Source organism: Vombatus ursinus, unplaced genomic scaffold (assembly GCF_900497805.2).
Source record: "Vombatus ursinus unplaced genomic scaffold, bare-nosed wombat genome assembly UNPS02009205.1, whole genome shotgun sequence".
NCBI lineage: Eukaryota > Metazoa > Chordata > Mammalia > Diprotodontia > Vombatidae > Vombatus > Vombatus ursinus.
The window spans coordinates 9,196,587-9,216,197 of NW_020948983.1; the positions used below are offsets into that span (position 1 = coordinate 9,196,587).

The 19,611-nt window shown below is 37.7% G+C and overlaps 1 protein-coding gene across 1 annotated transcript in view; it reads left to right on the forward strand.

The window, feature by feature from the left end:
- The first annotated feature begins 989 nt into the window (after window positions 1-989).
- Window positions 990-19,611, forward strand: part of GPAM (glycerol-3-phosphate acyltransferase, mitochondrial) — a 38,871-nt gene continuing 20,249 nt past the window's right edge. The window contains exons 1-9 of the mRNA XM_027851759.1: window positions 990-1,010; window positions 3,073-3,127; window positions 4,083-4,213; window positions 4,533-4,655; window positions 7,944-8,017; window positions 10,579-10,692; window positions 17,044-17,193; window positions 18,927-19,023; window positions 19,392-19,528. Of these exons, the coding sequence (XP_027707560.1) occupies window positions 4,112-4,213; window positions 4,533-4,655; window positions 7,944-8,017; window positions 10,579-10,692; window positions 17,044-17,193; window positions 18,927-19,023; window positions 19,392-19,528 (797 nt within the window). The 5' untranslated portion in view covers window positions 990-1,010; window positions 3,073-3,127; window positions 4,083-4,111. The remainder of the gene's footprint in view (window positions 1,011-3,072; window positions 3,128-4,082; window positions 4,214-4,532; window positions 4,656-7,943; window positions 8,018-10,578; window positions 10,693-17,043; window positions 17,194-18,926; window positions 19,024-19,391; window positions 19,529-19,611) is intronic.

Genomic DNA, 19,611 nt, shown 5'->3' on the forward strand with positions numbered 1-19,611 from the left:
CCTTAATGAATGCTTGGTTCCTTCCCCTTTCCAACTAGCCAAAATCTCAGAGAGTTTGTGACTTGACAGAGGTCACGTTAGTAGTTAGTTTCAGGGCCAGGACTTGACCTGTAAATGTATCACCTTTAAGGTTTGCAAAACACCTTAGATGCATTATTTTACAGCTCACAACTCTGTGAGGTAGCAGCTATGATCGCCATTTTACAGAAAAGGAAACCAAGGCCCAGAGGTTTAAATGCCTTGCCCTGTGCCACGCAGGTTGTCAGTTAGGGGTAGACTGGAAGCCAGGTTTTCCGAAAGCCAAGATCTGTGCTCTTCCCATGACGACTGCAGTGGAAAAAGCACTAGGCATGGAGTCAGGAAGACCCGAGTTCAAATGCGACCTCAGATACTTAGTAACTGCGTGACCCTGTTTGCCTCCCTTTCCTAGGCTGTAAAATGAGCTGGAGAAGGAAATGACAAACCACTCCAGTATCTTTGCCAAGAATACCCCAGTGGGGTCATGAAGACTCGGACAGGACAGAAATGATTGATTCAAACAGGAAGAGCATCAAAGGAAAAATCACAGAAGGGGGGCCTCGCTTCACTCGGGTCTTTCTGTTCACTCACTTCAGTCCTTCCCCAGGACGGCTTCCCCCTGAGGCGCAGATGAGCACGTGCTGGGGGCGGGGCTTGGGAGCAGTCGCTCCCCAATAGCGGCGCGCCAGAGTGCACACTCCCCCCCATAAGCCGGGGCCGCCCTGCCTTCGGCCCCGCCCCTTAGCCCTAGCACTCGGCATTTCTCTCGCTGCGCGCTCGGCTTCGTGGCGTCATCAGGGCGCGACGCCGCATCTGGTGCCCCCGCGATTGCGGGGGCGGCCGCGGCGGCGGCCGAGATTAGAGAGAGGGACAGAGAGAGGGACTGAGAGAGGGAGCGCGCGCGCCGCTGCAGCCACAGCTGGAGCAGGAGCTGGAGCCGGAGCCGGAGCCGGGGCCGGGGCCGGGCAGCGAGGCGAGGCCCGGCGCTGCTGGTGGGTGTCTGCGAGAGGAGGAGGAGGAGGAGGAGGAGGAGGAGGAGCTGGAGCTCAGCGGGCTCCGGGCTGGCCGTACGTTGGCTGCGGCGCTGCGGCTTGGGGATCGGGGCTCCTTTGTCTTTCTCCTTCCTCCTCCCTTCTATTCCCCCGGGCGGGGCCCTCGCCAACCTGTGAGAACTGCGGTCATTCTTCTGCGGCTTCTTGGTGTATGCCTGGGCTCTGGCTCTGCTGCCCTTCCGTTCCCTCCCCAGGGGGCACGTGCGAGGCTGTGTCTTTGAACTGTGTCACCCCCGGGGCACTCGGTGGGGGGGAGGGGAACGGTGCCTTTGACCCGTGTCACCCGTAGTGGCACGTGGAAGGTGGGCTGTGCCTTTGCTCAAGGAGACGGGCATCTGTGCAGGAGCTCTGACTCAACCCCATGGGGATCCCAAGTTCAGTGGCTCCTACCCCTGGCTTGTTCTGCCCTATCCACAGCGAGGTCCTCTTCAGAAGGGAAAGCTGGGGTCTGAATTCCCCAAGGGTCAAGAGAGGGAGACACATCCCCATTGTCTCTTAATGAGGAGAAGCCTCACATCTTCTCTTTGGATGAAAGGGATCTGAACGGGTTGGGTAGTTTTGTTTTTTTTTTTTAACCTCCTTATAGGAATTGCAGTGAAACTTCTCCAAGCTCTTCGCCTCACTCCCCTAGTGATGCAGGAAAAAAAATATGTAGGGTGTGTGTGTGTGTGTGTGTGTGGAGGTTGATGGTGCCCTCTTCCCTGAAAGATAGTGTTGAAATAAGTATTGAAGAATTGTGAGAATGGATGGTACACATGCCTAATACCGAACCAACTCCTCATGTTCAGAGGGTTTTTCCCTCCCACTCGTTAACACTTTCAGGCAGGCAGCAACACCTAGAAGGAAGTCCAACTGGGATCTTTCCTACATGAGCTTGTGTGAAGACGTTGCATTTCTCTTGGGCAAAAAAATCTTTCACATCCCGGCTTTCTCCTTGGCCTTCTTCTCCATCACCTTTGCAATTTAGTTCCGTAAACTTCAGTAGAACAAATTCGTTTTTCCTGGCATCCTGTTATCGCTATTATATGGGAATACTCAAACCAAAAACTGATACACAAATGCTGAGCTTTTATTTATAGAGGAACTTTAAAGCCTGATATGTATTTTTACTCTTATATCCTTTCTTATTAGATTGTTATAGTTACTGGAAGTACTTAAGAACATAAGTATTATTGGATTAAGGGTGATGACTGTCAGACTATTTTAGATAAATGCCTTTAAGTATTAACTAAGTGGCAGTGATTACTGTGGGCATTGTGATGTAGATTTTTTAAAAAAATATTAAATCGAACTATACTAAAATGACTGATGTAAGACAATTAGCACAGAATAAATTAGAACGTTTTTATATCTTATGTATTTGTTGCTATACTTCCTCTTCTTGCAGTGTGTCATATAAGAAACTCTATAATGGTAGAGCCTTCTGAATATAATTGCTTATTGGAAAGGGAGAAAGTGAGTGAAGATCAATTGTGTTCAGTTTTGGGGTCTGCATCTTAAAGATATAAAGAGGTGACCAGAATAGTGTAAAAAATCATGCCATATCAGGATTTGTAGAAGGAACTAGAAATATTTATCCTTGAAAACCGAAGAGTTAAGAAGCAGTTCAAGTATTGGAAGAATTGTCATGTAAAAGAGATTAAACTCCTTCTGTTTGGCCCTAAAGGATAAAAGTAGGAACATTGGGTGGATGTTTCAGAAAGGTACATTTCTGCTGATATAAGAAAAAAAAAAACTTCTTAGCAGTCATAACTGTCCAAAAGTGCCTTGCCTTACTAAACTGTCTTATCAGTGAAGTCTGTGAACACTTGTTGATGATGTTGTAGAGGTCATTTATAACCTAAATGACTAGATGGCCTTGGAGGTTCCTTCTTTCTCTGACTTTGTGAAATCTGTGAAGTTAAACTTGAGATGTGTTAAAAATACTATGCTTTTGGCTAGGAAATTAAACTAATATTGGTTATTATCTTTATTTCTAAATTATCATCTGTCCTCTCCCCAGATATCCATTTCAACAAAGGATAAGGAGGAGGAAAAAAGTTCTGTAAACGAGGGAGGTGGGTATGTTTTCTTATTTCTTCTTCAGGGTCAGGTTGGTCATTATAATCAATTTAATAGTGGTAGTGGTATGTCTGGTTTGGGTAGATTTTGAAAGATGTATTAGCACAGTGACTGTTTTATTTATTGTTACAGCTCAATCGGAGGTTATAGTCAACTAAGTCGAGAGGGTAACTTTCAAGCTCTCTTGAGTTTCCTTATCAGGTTCTTTAGACTTTTTTTTTTAATGTTTTATTTTTCTTTCTTTATTTTTGTCACAATAACTCATGAAAATAGCTAGTGGAGGGAGTTGTAATCTGCATTAGTGAAATCATGGCTCCTTAAAGTAATGATGTAAGATTTGCTTTATGAACTTAAGTATCCATAATTTACTAGCTTTTTCTTTAAGGAAAACATTGATTCATCTTGAAATGAACCATTATTTATATAGGTAAGTGATTATAGGAAAGTTTAGAGTACCCCGAATTGTAAATGTATTCATCTATTTTTAATGTGTGCTAATCATACATAGGACATTATTTTTGGTTACAGTACATCATTGAATTCTTTGACTTAGTAATGTACTTGAGATCACATATACACACACACCACATATATGTATATATATACATATATATCTATATATCTATATAAAATCATAGATTTAGAGCTGGAAACAGCCTTTACCACTTCTTTCCGTTTTATAGATGTGGCTCAGAGAGTTTATAACTTGCCTAAGGTCATAGGTAGTGGAAGACAGATACAGAACCAAGGGCTTCTATTTCCAAATCCAGAACTCTTTCCATTAAAGCAGTTTATCTCCCTCAAAGCTTTCAATTTGTCCTGTTCGCCTACCACTTTAGAAACCCTGCAACAGTTCAAGTGACATTCTGACAAGGAACAAATGATTTGCAAGTCATTGTTTTACTAAGATACTGGAAATATCTCACTCATACATAATTTTATTTTATATAGCACATGGTTTGGGATTTTAAGTTGGTGTCATGGATGAGTCTGTGCTGTCCCTTGGTACGATAGATGTTTCTTACCTGTCAAATTCTTCAGAATACAGTGTCAATAGATGCAAACACTCAGGTGAAGAATGGGTAAGTTTAAACTTTATCGCTATGCCATCCCCTTCCCCCCCCAATGAAGCATAAGATTAATTTCAGTTGGTAATTGGGCAAACAGTGACCTCATAAAAATTGAAATGAAAATGGGTTATGGCAGAAGAGTAAAATTATCATACTGGTTGTGCCACTGGCGTTTAACTATAGTTTAATAAATTAAAAATTTGTGCCTGTGCCAAAGTAAATGAATGTATAGGTTGTTTAGGATTTTTTTTCTTTGATTACTAAATCTTAGAATTCAAAGAAAGTATGTATTTTTCTGCTATTCAGACCCTTTTCTCTTAATTTTTACTAGGGAGATTGTGGTTTCAGACCCACTGTCTTCCGATCAGCAACTTTAAAGTGGAAAGAAACTTTAATGAACAGGAAGAGGCCATTTGTGGGACGATGTTGCTACGTGTGTACGCCCCAGAGCTGGGTAAGCCTTTCAGTGATAAGACATTGAGGAAGGTGTTTTATATGTTACAGTTGGGATAAATTCGATATTTCAGGGATTTAGTATTTTTGACTCACTTTTAACTATTTATAATCCATACTTATGCTGCCAAATGTGTTAAGTGGTATTTTCTCTGCCCACATCTCTTATAGTGCTGTTATACCCCAAAGGAATAGTATATATAACTTTTCAGAGTGTCTTTGGAAGAAATAGCTCAGGGGGTTAAGGAGAAAACAGTTTGACATTGAGCAGTATTAAACATTGTAGCAAGAAAAATTGTAGGGGTAGAACAGAACAGAAGTGACTGCGAAGGGCAAACAGTGTTTCAAGTAGCTGCTTTGCTGTCCTTCCTTTAAGGCCTCCACTCCCAGGGAATGTCTACTGATTTTTGCTATGGAATGGGGGTAGAGGGGGGGCAGAACATAGTATTGGGAAGTCTCCCATTTTAGACAGATATTTATCAGAATGAAGACTAAAAAATAAAAGTAACAAAAAAAGTAAAATACGTTCAGATTCTTTGTAAGAGACAAGAACTATGTGTAACAACTTGTGAGTTCCTGGGATAGTATTTTAGAAGGACCAGTTAGAGAAAAATACAGGAATGTGTCAGAATAAGGAATTCTGGAACTAATGCAACAGTGTTCCAAGTCTGTGGGAAAAGCCTCTTAAAAAAATTTGAGTTAAGTTCAAATGTTAAGCTTCTTTGTCCTTCGATTCTTATTGAGAAGGAAAATGCTGCCATTCATGCCTGTAATGTGTCTATGTGAATAGATCACTATGCTGAGTGTGAGTTTTCTACTTAATGTCCTTTTGGCAGCAAAAGAAGTGAAAGATGTGACAGAAAGGAAGGGATTTACAGCCATGGAAGAAAGTTGTGTGTGCCACTCAAGCTTCTCCTAAAAAAAGCTTAGTGATCCTCAAGAATGTTCCATCCCTAAGCCACTGTGTTCCTTTGAAACCCAAAGGTGGTAGCTTGGATTCAGGAAAGATGACAGGGGATTTTTGCAGATAGGGGCCAGTCTTTGTCTATTGGAGCCTGTTGGGAGCCAGAATTTCTTTTGGAAGTGTCCTGATAAGCTTTGTTAGGTACTGGCCCTCTCTTTTTACCTGCAAGGCATTGGTAAAAGGATATGAAGTGAGAAGAGTCTCTGCCCTCAAAAATAATAGAAGAGATAAGACACAGATACACACAAAGACACACACACACAGACACACATGATGTTCAGTGAGAGTATTATGTGATCTTTGCTGATTAAGAGATCAATTTTAGCTGTGAGGATCAAAGAAGAGCTGACACCCGAAGGGAGGGAAGGATTTCAGCACGTAGAGATGGGTGAATGGGTAGAAAGTTCATTTCAGGCATTGGGGACCATATGAGCAGTGGTAAAAGGGACAAGAAAGGACAGGATGGGATTGGAAAATTTTAAAGGGCCCAATTTGACTGAAATATAAGGTATATGAAATGTAGGAGTAATATAAAGGATTTTTAACTAGCTTCTCCAATAACTCACTTTCCTTACTGAGAAGAAAAGTCACTACCATTTTAAAATCTACCCATAAAGAAAGGACCTTTCACCAAATGAGAAAAAGTTCTCATTTAAAATGGTAGCCTGAACATGGGACTTATAAATGTCAACCCCTGATATCCAGTCCATCTTAAATATCCTCTTGGTAGCCTTGTCGCAGTAACTTAGACTCTCTGCAGCTTCTTCCTTTCCTTTTCTTCCCTTAAAGTATGTAATTCCCTTTCCCTTTAAAAGGAGGTAACTTTCAAAACAGGTAGCTTTTCAAAGGTCAATTTAAGTTAATGAAAGAGGGGCAGTATGGTATAATGGTAAGAGCCAGGTCTTTGAGACACAGTTCACTTACCTTGAGGGTTTAGGGAAATTTCTTAACTTCTCTGTCTCAGTTTCCTTGTTTGCAAAATAAGAATCATTCCAAAGTGTGTGTATGTGTGTGTGTAATTATGTAATTTATTTATTTTTAGTTTTCAACATTCACTTCCATAAGATTTTGAGTTTTAAATTTTCTCCCCCTTCTACTCCTCCCTCTCTAAGACAGTGTATAGTCTGATATAGGCTCTACCTATACATTCATATTAAACACATTTTCACATTAGTCATGATCTAAAGAAGAATTAGAACTAATGGGAGGAACCTCGAGAAAGAAGAAACAAAACAAAACAACAGAAGAAAAGGAGAGAAATAGTATGTGTCCATCTGCATTCAGACTCCAAAGTTCTTTCTCTGGTTGTGGATAGCATTTTCCGTTGTGAGTCTTTTGGAGTTGTCTTAGATCCTTGTATTGCTGAGAAGAGCTAAGTCTATCAAAGTCAGTCATCAGCACAATGTGGCTGTTACTGCGTATAATGTTCTTCTGGTTCTGCTCATTTCACTCAGCCTCAGTTCATATAAGTCTTTCCAGGTTTGTCTGAAGTCTGTCTGCTCATTATTTCTTGTAGTACAATAGTATTCCATTACATTTTTATATCACAACTTGTTCAGCCATTCCCTTATTGATGGACATCCCTTCAATTTCCAATTCCTTGCCATCACAAAAAGAGCTGCTATAAACATTTTTGTACATGTGGGTCCTTTTCCTGGTTTTTTTTTTTCTTCATTTTTTTATTTTTTAGGCAATTGGGATTTAGTGACTTGCCCAGGGTCACACAGCTAGTAAGTGTCAAGTGTTTGGTCTGAGGCCAGATTTGAACTCAAGTCCTTCTGACTTCAGGGCCAGTGCTCTATCCACTGCACCACCTAGCTTCCTTCTTTTTCCCATTTTTATGATTTCTTTGGGATACAGACCTAGAAGTGGTTTTGCTGGATCAAAGGGTATGCACAATTTTATAGCCCTTTGGGCATGTTCCAAATTGCTCTCTAAAATGGTTGGATCAGTTCACAGCTCCACTAACAATGCATTAGTGTTCCGATTTTCCCACATCTCCAACATTTATCATTTACTTGTTTTGCCATGTTGGCCCATCTGATAGGCGTGATGTGGTACCTCAGACTCATTTTGATTTGCATTTCTCTAATCAGTAGTGATTTAGAGCATTTTGTCATATGACTATAGATAGCTTTAATTTCTTCCTCTGAAAACCAAAGTATGTTTTTTGAGAAGAAAAATTACCTGTTAATAGAAATAGTGCTCTTTTGACCCTTATCACCTTGAATTTCATATTTTTATTGTCATGGAAAATTATTGAGGTTTATGTAGAACTTTCTAAACATTTTTGTGGGGTGAGTTGTTTCAATTTTTCTTCCATAGGACAAGTTTTTCAACCCAAGTATCCCTTCCTTAGGACTGAGGAATGTTATCTATATCAATGAAACTCATACAAGGTAAGGTGTCACTTTAAGAAAATACATAAATTGTATTTGTTTCAGACTTAATCCAGCTATCAAAATAATCAGTTACCAAACCTTAGTTAATTGTTACTTCCTGGAGGCTTTTGGTAGGACAGACTTTTTGTGGGAAAAAAACTAGTCATCTAAGGGACCAATTGTTATCGCTGCTGTAATTATTAAGTGTACCATGATATTACTTAATTTACCAGATATTAATGTACCAGATATTACTTAAAGTATTATGCTTAATTTGCTCATATATTAGTTTTCTATCGAAAATGTGTTAGTTTTTTTTTTCTTCAGGGAAGCTTGTTAGGTTGTTTAGGTGTTCTAGGATGAATATTTTTACTCAAAGATATACGTTATTTACATTTGTTTAATTTTTAGTGGAATACAAAGTGATAATCTATCATTTGAGTAAGGTGGCTCTTGGAATAATTGCTTTCAAATTCAAGTCAAATGGGAGAAAGCTTGTGTACTTAAGGAAATGATTCAAAATGTTGGAGTGAGAAGAAAGGAGCTTTATGTGAAAATTTAGTGACAGTGGAAGAGTAAGAAAACAGGGCTTGGGGAAAAGATAGCAGATAAAATAGACCTACTCAGCTACTGTTACTTTTTTATTAACTAAAACTTGGGATGAGAGTAAACAGTTGGTGAAACATACTGAAAAGTAGTTGAAATTCTTTGAAAGCAAGGGAAGAAATAAGCGTTTTTTAAGTGTCTCCTGTGTGCTAGGCACTTTACCTCATTTAATCCTTAAACTTATGAGGTAGGTGCTATTATTATCATTCCCATGTTACAATTGAGGAAACTGAGTCAAGCGGATGTTAAGTGACTTGCTAGGGTCACACAGCTAGTGTTTGGGGTTGAATCTGAACTCAGGTCTTCCTGACTCCAGGCCTGGAACTCTTTTTACTGCACTATTTCGCTGCCTCTGAAAAGACGATATGAGGTCATATTGTCGAGTCGCTTTCTATAGTAGCTCTTCATATTAAGAAAAAATGGATGCTTGCTTAGCTCTCTTATGAAAATTTAATTCTCACCTTAAAAGTATAAAGTTAAATCAGTATTTTGTTGGGAAATTTTGTTTTGCCTCTCAGGCCTCTCCCTTTTCCTTAAGAAATATGTATGTATGTATGTATATGCACAAAATCATCTGATTTTTAATAGAAGTAATTAAGATTGAGTTCCCAAGAAAAGGAATCTCATTTATATAAGTGTTGCAAGCATATACTGATATTTGGGAATTCTATTTATAATACTGTGCAAATTGTGCAATTATATCCAGATGGAGTCGCTCTAAGAAATAGAATCATTAAACCATTGTCCAAGAAATATCAGGGTATTTAGCTGCTAGTGGGCATCAGCTGCCTAAGTACATTGCTTAACACTTGGCTAGATAACAAATTCTTCTATGTAATGTCTAGACAAAGCCTAAAATAAACCGTAACAACTTTATTTTTCCATCAGGTGCACATAATAAGCTGGCAGATTGTATTTTCCTCCCTTTGGAATTTAATTGCCTAGGAATTTCGTAGCATGACGACTTTGTACCTTGTAATGATATTCCACTAATAATAGAGAAATGTACTCTGAAAGAAGAATATTTTGTATTTTTGTAATGCTTACTTTTCAGAGGCCTGGGATGGTGTCAAAAGACTTTTGAAAGGAAGAGAAGGAAGTGAAAAAGTTTTAGGACGGAGTGATGAGGAAAGTGGGTTTTATTTTCATAGAATTGAGTTTTTTTGTGTTCTACCACATATTTCAGTATAAATTTATAAATAGTGAGAAAAGTAGTAACTGTTTTCAATGTTAATTGTTATGAAGATTAACAGAATGTGTTATTGACAATTCGGAAACATAGAGACGAGATTCTAGACCATGCTGCTTGTAATATATCTTTGAATGATCGTGTGCTCAGCCAGACTCATTGAAAAGCAGATGCCTGGAAATAATAAAGATAATTTCTTTTTTTTTTTCTAATGAATTGTATTGCATATTATGGGCTTAGTAAGTTCCTTGAAAGTGAAAACTTTTAAATTTTGTGGCATTTTGGTGGTTGTTATTTGGTAGAGGAAAAGGGAAAAATACATAAATCAGTTTTTTTAACCTGGGGTCCATAAGCTTTAAAAGAAATATGCATAGCTGTTTTTCAGTATAATTGGTTTCCTTTGAAATTCTATGTATTTTATTTTATGTGTTTAAAAACATGAATCTGTGAAGGTGTCTGTGGGCTATACCAGATTGCCAAAGGGGCCCATGATGAAAAAAAGTTAAGAATCCCTGGTATAAATGAATACTCATTTTAAATTTTAGTTGTGAGCCCTTGAGAAAATTTGCATAACTATTGATAGCATAATTTCTTGCCCTTGGGTAACTATAATAGATATTAGATTGCTGTTATAACTATTACAGATCTAGGTGGAAAATTTAAATGAATATTAGAATAAAGGTTACTTTTACAGAAAGGACTTGGGGGGAAGATGAAAAACCAAAATGATTAAAATAATTTGTTTTAGGTGTTAACAGAATACTTGACTATTTTCATATCACAGACATAGAGGATGGCTTGCAAGACGCCTTTCATATGTACTTTTTGTTCAAGAGCGAGATGTTCATAAAGGCATGTTTGCCACCAATGTGACTGAAAATGTATTGAACAGTAAGAGGTAAGAGGAGAAAAAATTTCTATACTATTCCAAATTCTATAGAGCAGCATTTCCCAAGTCTTTTTTTTAACTTTATTAAAGTTTTGTAAAACATCCTTAGAAAATACAAATGGAGGGTAAAGTAGGTTCTTTGAGGAACAGTAAGCATGTAGAACAGAATGCTAGGATTGTGGATTATTAATTATATGTTTCATAAATACCACAGAAACAAATTGGTTTAGGAGATGTGTATTTTCAGAGATCCTGGAAAGTGTTGTCATAACAGTAATGTGAGATAATGCATTTTTCAGTTCGTAATTCATTCTTCAAGATCTGGAGGATAGGAGTTGAATTATCAGAGTTAGCAAATGTTATATGCTTTTTGTACTGAAATATAGAGTAATAGACTTTTTTTTCTAGTATAGTTAGTTCCTTTTGGATTTTGTCATTTTGTAGTCACTAACCAGCCAGGCCTAGTAAGTCTGGCTGTCCCACTAAAATCACTATGAAGATTTAAAACTACTGACTTAGCAGAGTTCTCATAGGATTGTTAATGGTGCCATTTGTTTTAAAAAAAATTAAACCATTTTCTGTTGTTTCCTACATTAAATGTAACAGTAATCCAAATAAGAATTTAGAAGCAATTTAAGGGGCTTGCTCCTTGGGTCATTGGACTTTCCCTTTGAGTAAAATAGAATGGACTTATAAATCTGTGGACTATATACTTCCATTGCTACTCTCCTTTTTTAGAAGGTAGAGCCAGCTACATCTTTTGGTGTAGGGATCTCTAAGGAAGCTCTCTCTACAAATGCTGATCATTGTCTATCCTGTAATTGATGATGCTAGAAGGTTGCCTTGGGTGCTGAGAGCTTAAGTGATTTGGCCAGGGTCACACAACAATATCTGTCAGGCGTGAGGCATGACTTTGGTCTTTTTGCTCTCTATACACTTTACCATGCTGCCCCTTCCCTCTGCTTTGTAATTTAAAAACAATTTGGATTTCATTTTATGGTAATTTAAAAAATACTTTAGTACTCAAAAAAGATCCCCTCTAATAAGTGCAGAATGCAGTCATTCCCATCCTGTGAAACTCCTGTCTATTTTTCCCTAAGTTCATTACAGAAGGTCCATTCAACAGGCTGGGGATCTTCCTTGCTGTTAACATTGCAAAGATATCTGACTGACATGGGCCTATAATTGATTATTCCTGCTCTTGCCATATAATCAGTGTGTCTTTTTTGCTGAATACATTTCTTTGATGTCATCTTTCACTTCTCCTTTGTAATCCCATCTCTAATGTTTTGTAACCTGTTTAACACACCAAATACCTTTCTGTTGCCCTCTGGATGCTTGTTTTTGGATTTTTGGAGATGAATCTTCCATATGCCTCAGGCGTACAGCACCGGAAACAATATTTATATTAAAAATATGGGCCTTGGTCTCAGGGCCATTGAAACAATTTTGCGGTTTCCAAAAGGCAGTCCAGCCCGCTCACTTCCTTTTTGGTTTTTGGGTCTAAATCATTGTTTATTTGCAGTGCTTGTCCAAGAAATGCATATGCACACACAGCCATTGGAAAATTCTATAGCTTGTTTATTGAAATGCATATTATAGTTTAGAAAATACACGTTCTTCATCTCTTGGCTTTTCCTGGGTAGATTGTTAGGCTAGACTCATGTGAGTGGTCATGGTTCTCATGCAGGAGGCTCTGCGGTGTTCTTAGTCCTGATGCAATCTGCATAATGTCATCCACAAACAGGAGCATCTGGAGTACTGAAGGACTTCACCATTTATAGGGAATCCTTCCACAATTTTGACTGTGCTTTTTCCTCCATGATTGTGGTAAAGATCTTTGGCAAATTTATCTCTGTTTTGTGTTTTGCCTGATAATAGTAATCAGAGGCTTGTCAGTCAAGGTATTTCTCTTATATTTTTCAAGGAATCGTATATAATTTTGAGGTATGCATTGGAGATACCTTACTGGAGGAGAACCTCTAAGTCAGGCTTTTGCTTAACTTATACTTTTTTATAGTTCACAAGACTATATGTATAATGGGCTCTTGCTTCTCTATATCTTTTAGTCAATTTGATGACTATAGATATTGGGTTTGTGGTGGAATACTGCTTGTGAAAGCCTGCTAGCTCTCTTTTAATAGCCTTAGTAAGAATTTCCTTAATGCTGTGTAAATTATTCTCATAAAAATATTTTATATGGGAAAGTAGGCATATTGGCTAGTTATTGGTGTTCCTTCCAATTGCATTTTATCTATCCAAATAAAAAGATCCTAGATTTTTGGTTGTCTCCCCCTTCTTCATTTATCTTGAAAAATTGACATATCAATGCCCTTCCAGTTGCATTGCTTCCTCCATGCACGTGTAGTTTGGTCCTGTTTCTTTTCTCATCTTTCTCTTCAGTGCCATTTTTGCTACTTTTGTAAGTACATTCCAGGACTATGATGTTAGAGTCTAAATGCGGTGACTTCACTATGCTTGATGATGACAAGTGTGTGGTATAAACATTTTTGTAGATCTTTTCCATCTTATGTCACCATCCAGCTTCATCTTTAAGTGTCTTTAGCATTTTAAAGGTAGCTAGTTGTCACAGTGGCTTTGGGCCTAGAATCAGGAAGACCTGAGTTCAAATTTTGCCTCAGACACTTATTAGCTGTTGGACTCTTGGCAAGTTAACTTCACCTCTGGCTACTTTAGTATACTTAATTGTAAAATGGGGGAAATAATAGCATTTACCTCCCAGGATTGTTGTGAGGATCAAATGTGATCATATTTGTAAAGCCCTTAGCACAGTGCCTGGCACATAGCAGGAACTTAATAAATGCTTGTTCCCTTTCCTTTCTTCCCCTTTGTCCTTGTAATGAGTTTGGTTAGGGTGTCTCTTCAAGCTTGCTTTAAACTGTTTTAATTCACAACTGCCTTTCTTTGTTCTATTTGGCAAGGCTATATTCTAAACAAGTGTTTTCCTTGATTGCCATTATCTCTTCACTTTGCAACGAAGTCACTTGTTAGTTGACTAATGTAGTTTTTTGACCATTTTGACCATTTGACCAATGTCTTCATTATAGCAATTGATTTATATCTGCTGAGTTTCTGCATAAAATAATTATAGCAAGTGTTGATGTCTTTTGTTCATATGCCTTTTTTTTGTCATAAGTAATTTGTTTAAATGGTAGGATATTACTTTTCTTTTTTTTAAGATATCTTTTTTTATTAATTTATTTTGAGCAATTACTTCCATATGCTTTTGAGTTTAAAATTTTTCTCTCCGTCTGCACCACCCTCCCCAAGACGGCACACAATCTGATATAGGCTATACGTATACATTCCTATTAAACATATTTTCACATTAGTGATGTTGTAAGAATTAGAACCAATAGGAGGAACTACCAGAAAGAGGGAACAAAACCCAGCAGAAAAAAAATAACAAATTGTATGCCTTGATCTGCATTCAAACTCTGTAGTTCTTTCTTTGGATGTGGATAGCATTTTCCATCACGAGGCCTTTGGACATGTCTTAGATCCTTGTATTGCTGGGAAGGGTTAAGTTTATCGGTATTAGTCATCGCACAGTGTGGCTGTTACTGTGTACAACGTTCTCCTAGTTCTGCTCACTTCACTTAGCATCAGACCATACAAGTCTTTCCAGGTTTTTCTGAAGTCAGGCTGTTCATCATTTCTTATAGTACAATAGTATTCCATTACATTCATATGCCGCAACTTGTTCAGCCATTCCCCAATTGATGGGCATCCTCTCAATTTCCAATTCTTTGCCACCACAAAAAGAGCTGCTATAAATATTTTTGTACGTGTGGATCCTTTTCCCATTTGTGTGATCCCTTTGGGATAAAGCCCTAGAAGTGCTATTGCTGGTTCAAAGGGTATGCACATTTTTATGGGATGTTAATTTTCAAATTGTACACCATATTTATATCTCAGTTTTATTCTAGTTTTTTATTTTGAACTTGACTCTGACAAGTTGTTGGATTGACTACATCAAACAGCTGAGGCAAGAGTGACTTTTTTATATTATTAGTGAGTCATTGTTTGTCTTAGATATAACTGATTCAATTTTTTGTGATACTGTATAACACTTGCTGTGCCTAGTGCCTTTCAGTTTACTTTTTTGAAGAAGGTGTTTGTGTTTGTAATTTGCATGTCTTTGGCTTCTCATTCCTTACACCTGATCCATAACTTCCAACATTTTCCATTTTCCTTGCCTATTTCCACTTTCATGTCAAAGTCATGGAGTTACTCAGAATCAATGTATATGTTAATTTAATTGACAGGTCTTGTTGAGTTTTTCCACAGAATTTCTCTACCTTTTTATCCTTTGTAGCAGACAAGCTGCAGTTATTTTCATTGTCTTTTTGAAAATGTTTATCATAAACACTGCAATACCAGATTAACCCGGTGTCTCGGGTTATGATGTTTCTTGTTGCTTTTGGGAACATGATAAAACCAACTCTACTAACCTCCTTTATTTATCTTTTCTCTCTAATTTCTCTCAGTGAACTCATCAGCTTATATGAGTTTAAATATCATCTCTATGGTGATGATTCCTGAATTTCTGTATCTAGCCCTAAATCATTTCCTGTTTTCCAGTCTCACATCACTTGTTAGATTTCCACCTGGATGTCCTGTTTAGAGCTTAGAGTCAACATTTCCTAAAAGAATTAATTTTCTTTTTTTTCAAGCTCACACCTTTTCTGAATCTTTCTATTCCTGTTAGGGGTACCACCATCCTTGTAGTCATCCAGGTTTGCAACTCAGTGTTATCCTTGATGCCTCACTTTTTACCTCCATTACATCTCCTGTATCTATCTTATTCTCTCCCCTGTATAACTACCACCTTAATTCAGGCCCCTGTCAACTCTACTTATAGGATGCAGATGGTTGATGTAGGTGGAAGGTCTAATTAGTCTTCCTGCCCATCCTCCACAAAGGCTGTGTTTTCTTTAAACATAGCTCTTATTATATCACTTCCTTACTTGGTACCCTGGGGGGTGAGGGAGTGGAGGGGGGATCCTTTAAGGATCAAATATAAACTCTTTAGCATTTAAAGCTTTTTACAACCTGACCCTAACTCTGCTTCTAGCCTTACTACATATCAGTCTTGTTTTTGTACACAATGACTCCTTATACGTGACATTCTATCACTTTCAAAAGTCTTGAAATTGTCCATTCCCTGTGCCTGGAAGCTTCTCCTCTTAAAATCCCTTACTCCCTTTCAAAGCTCAACTTTCATGCCATCTTTTACATAAAGCCTCTAATGATTCTCCTCTCTGCCCCACTCCGTACTAGTACCTTTTCTCCAAATTATCTTTTGTTTAATTTGCGTAGATCCATTTGTGTACATGGTGTTTCTCCTGGCTATATCGTAAGTTCCTCAAAGGCAGAAATTTTTGTTTGTGTTTCCCCATTGCCTGGCAGATAGCAGGTGCCTAATAAATGTTTGTTAGTTGAACACAGGGGAAATCTCTGAGCCATCCTTCCATTTAGCTGCAGCTTTGAGTTTCATTTAAAGTGAGAATGTCAGATTGATACAATTTAGTTCTTTTAGTAGGATATCTACTTAGTTATTGAACAATATTGTGGACAATCTCACATTTAGATTAACAATGATAAAATGTTTATAACAAAAAAAACTTACATTAATTTTAACAATGGATACTGTCGGTGTGGTAAGGATAATAGCATTTATATTGATCAATAAGGTTTGCTAAACATTAGCATTTATATTGCTCAGTAAGGTTTGCTAAGCACTTTGACATGTTATTTCACCTGATTGTCACAAAATTTCTGGGAGGTAGATGCTATTATTATTTCTGTTTTGCAGAAGAGGAAACTGAGGCCAAGGGAAATTATGTGACTTGCTCAAGGTCCTATAGCTAGAAGTTTCTGAGACAGGATTTGATCTCTGGTCTTGCTGACTCTAAATCCAGCATCTTATCTGCATGCCACCTAAAGGAGTTATAAATTAGAGGCAAAGTAACCTTTCAGAAAGAGAAATCATACATTTTCTCATAGCTGCCCTTAGACATAAGGGCATATGGTACATATTCTTGCAGATAGTCATTTCTTTTCTTTGTTCCTTCAGTCTTTTTTCCTAGATTGTTTAACAATTCTGCTTGTTGCTTTGACCTAAATTAGAGCTTTAAGAATCTTTAGTTGTTACTTGACAACTTTAGAAGTTTTACTTGGAATGCCATGCTTTCTGTTGCTCTAGAAGTGGTGTTACTCCCTTTGAAAACATTCTGAATATTGTTTCATCTCTATGAATTGAATGAATACTTTAGGAAATTTGGATATAGAAAGCAGCACAGAAGTAGTTACATTGTCTTTAATTTTTGAAATCAGAGTCCAGGAGGCGATTGAAGAAGTGGCTTCTGAATTGAATTCTGGAGATGGTTCTGCTCAGCAGCAATCAAAATCTATCAGCAAAGTGAAAAAGAGAGCTAAGCGGATCCTTCAAGAGATGGTTGCTAGTGTCTCACCAGCAATGATCAGGTAATGAAAATCAGGAAAACAGGTTGTCAGTAGAGTTGACTCCTTCAGGTAATTGCATTAGTAAAAACAGAATCAATAAATATGTTTGAAGTTCCTATAATGTGTAGAACATATGCTAGTTGTCAAGGATGAGATGAAGATGTAGTTCCTGTCCTAAAGAAATTTGCAGTCTTGAAGTGGGATGCCACACTTAGAGAAACATCTGTAATGTTAGATGGAACGTTAGGTCATTACAGACATAGATGGTATTTTGGGAGGCAGGGTGAAAGAAGAGAGCATTTCAGGGATAGGGAACAAGGTGAGCAGAAGCATAGTGATGGGGGGAGATTGTGGACAGGGACAAAGGTCAGGGACAAAGCCTGTAGTCCAGTTTGGCTAGAAGTAAAGGGAGTAGTATTGACAAATAAGGTTGTAAAAGAAGGAGATAAACTATGACATGAAAATACATTGCATCCTTGTAATCTCTTTTGCATCCATCTACATTTTACATCCTCCTTTCTATTTTCAGTACCATCACCTTAATATGGGCCTTCACAGTGTTCCCTACCCCTGCAATGCCCTCCTTTCCATCTTTGCCTCCTGAAATCTCACCTATGTCTGTAATGATCTAATGTTCCATTTAACATTATAGATGTTTCTATATGTGTTGCATTCCTCTACGTTTTGCTAGCTGTAAGTTTGAAGCTTGAACCAGATTGAAATGTAATTGGGAAATGCTTAATAAAATAAATATACAATACAACATAGATAATATTAATTTGTGGTTTTAGAAAATCATGTCAATACATGGCCCATAGATCCATTTCTATTTCAGTTTGGTACCACTGGGTTATAGGATCATTTAGAGTTGGAAGGGATTTTACAGATATTTTTGGTCCATTTGGTCCCTGATTTAAAGATGATGAAATAGGCCATATAGATTAAATGACTTACCCAAGGTTATATAGATTGATTTAGTAGCATAGAATGAATTGATAAGGGGAAAGCCTAAATGCAGACAACTCAGAGAAGGCTACCATGGTAATGCAGGTGAATGATATTAAGGGCCTGTATGACAGGATGGTGTCATACAGATAATGGCAGTGAGAATAGAAAGGAGGGAGGATGGATGTCTAAGAGATTATAAGGTTACAATGTATTTCCAAGCAATAGCTTACCCTATCCCCCTTTCCTACAGGACTTAATAAGTATATTTTGACATACCCTGAAACATTATAAAAACCATAGTTGAATGACTACTACTTGTGTTCTTACCTCAGCTAGCTTGCTAACCTCTTTTCTATTTCTCTAAGCAAACTGTTTTGCCTGGTGTATATTAACAAAGAACACTCTAGATTCCTCATTTTGTTTCCTTCAAATTTCAGTTGACTGTGGTGGTATTTGCTTCTGAGATCTAAGTTATATAGAAATCTAATCACATATGACTTAAGTTGATTCTTTTTTACCTGATAAACTATACTACATAAATGAGTTCTGCAGGAACAGTAAAAGGCCAGTCAGGAGGCCAGTAATTTGGAATGAGCTAGTGGTCTGGTTTTTGGGGTAAAAATGAGGGTAATGTGATGCCCATTATGATTAATGAATCTATAAATGAACACATACTGGTTTCATTGACCATTATGTCAATCCAGTAGGCCAGTTGTTTATAGATAGTTTTAATTACAAGTAGCTGCTAAGCTGGTGGTGAGTGACGTTTGAGCAGAGGCTCATCTTAGCATTTTGTTTTCTCCTAGGCTGACTGGATGGGTGCTACTAAAACTTTTCAACAGCTTCTTTTGGAGTGTTCAAATTCACAAAGGTCAACTTGAGATGGTCAAAGCAGCCACTGAAGTAAGATTAGTCTTTTTGTTGACTTTTAGTAAGCCTTTTACCCTTAGCCCCCCCATGTTTACTAAAACTTTTTTTTTTTGTTTCAAATATTTTGCAAGGTTCTTTTTTTTTTTCCTTTCTTCGGGACATGCCCCTTTTTGTGAGATCTCTCATTATTAGAAGTCTCTGTGGTAGCTGCATGCAGCCTAGATTAGATGGGATGTTAGTTTCACCTCTTAGTTATTGTTAGCAGTTTGCATTGTTTAAAGCATTTTGCTGGTAGCGTGGTAGCCTAGGTTGATTGATTTGCTAAATGTTATGCTATAATTTACCATTTGTATTTACCTTTTAATTTAAAATTGCACATCTTTTTTCTTCCCTCCAATCAGATGAATTTGCCTCTTATATTCCTACCAGTTCATAAATCCCATATTGATTATCTACTGCTCACATTCATTCTTTTCTGTCATAACATCAAAGCACCATACATTGCTGCTGGCAATAACCTGAACATACCTATCTTCAGGTAAGAATCAATCAGCTTAATTTGAAATTCAAAGTAAAACTGATACAGGTTTAATTTGAGGTTTTATTTTGTTCCCTTTATTC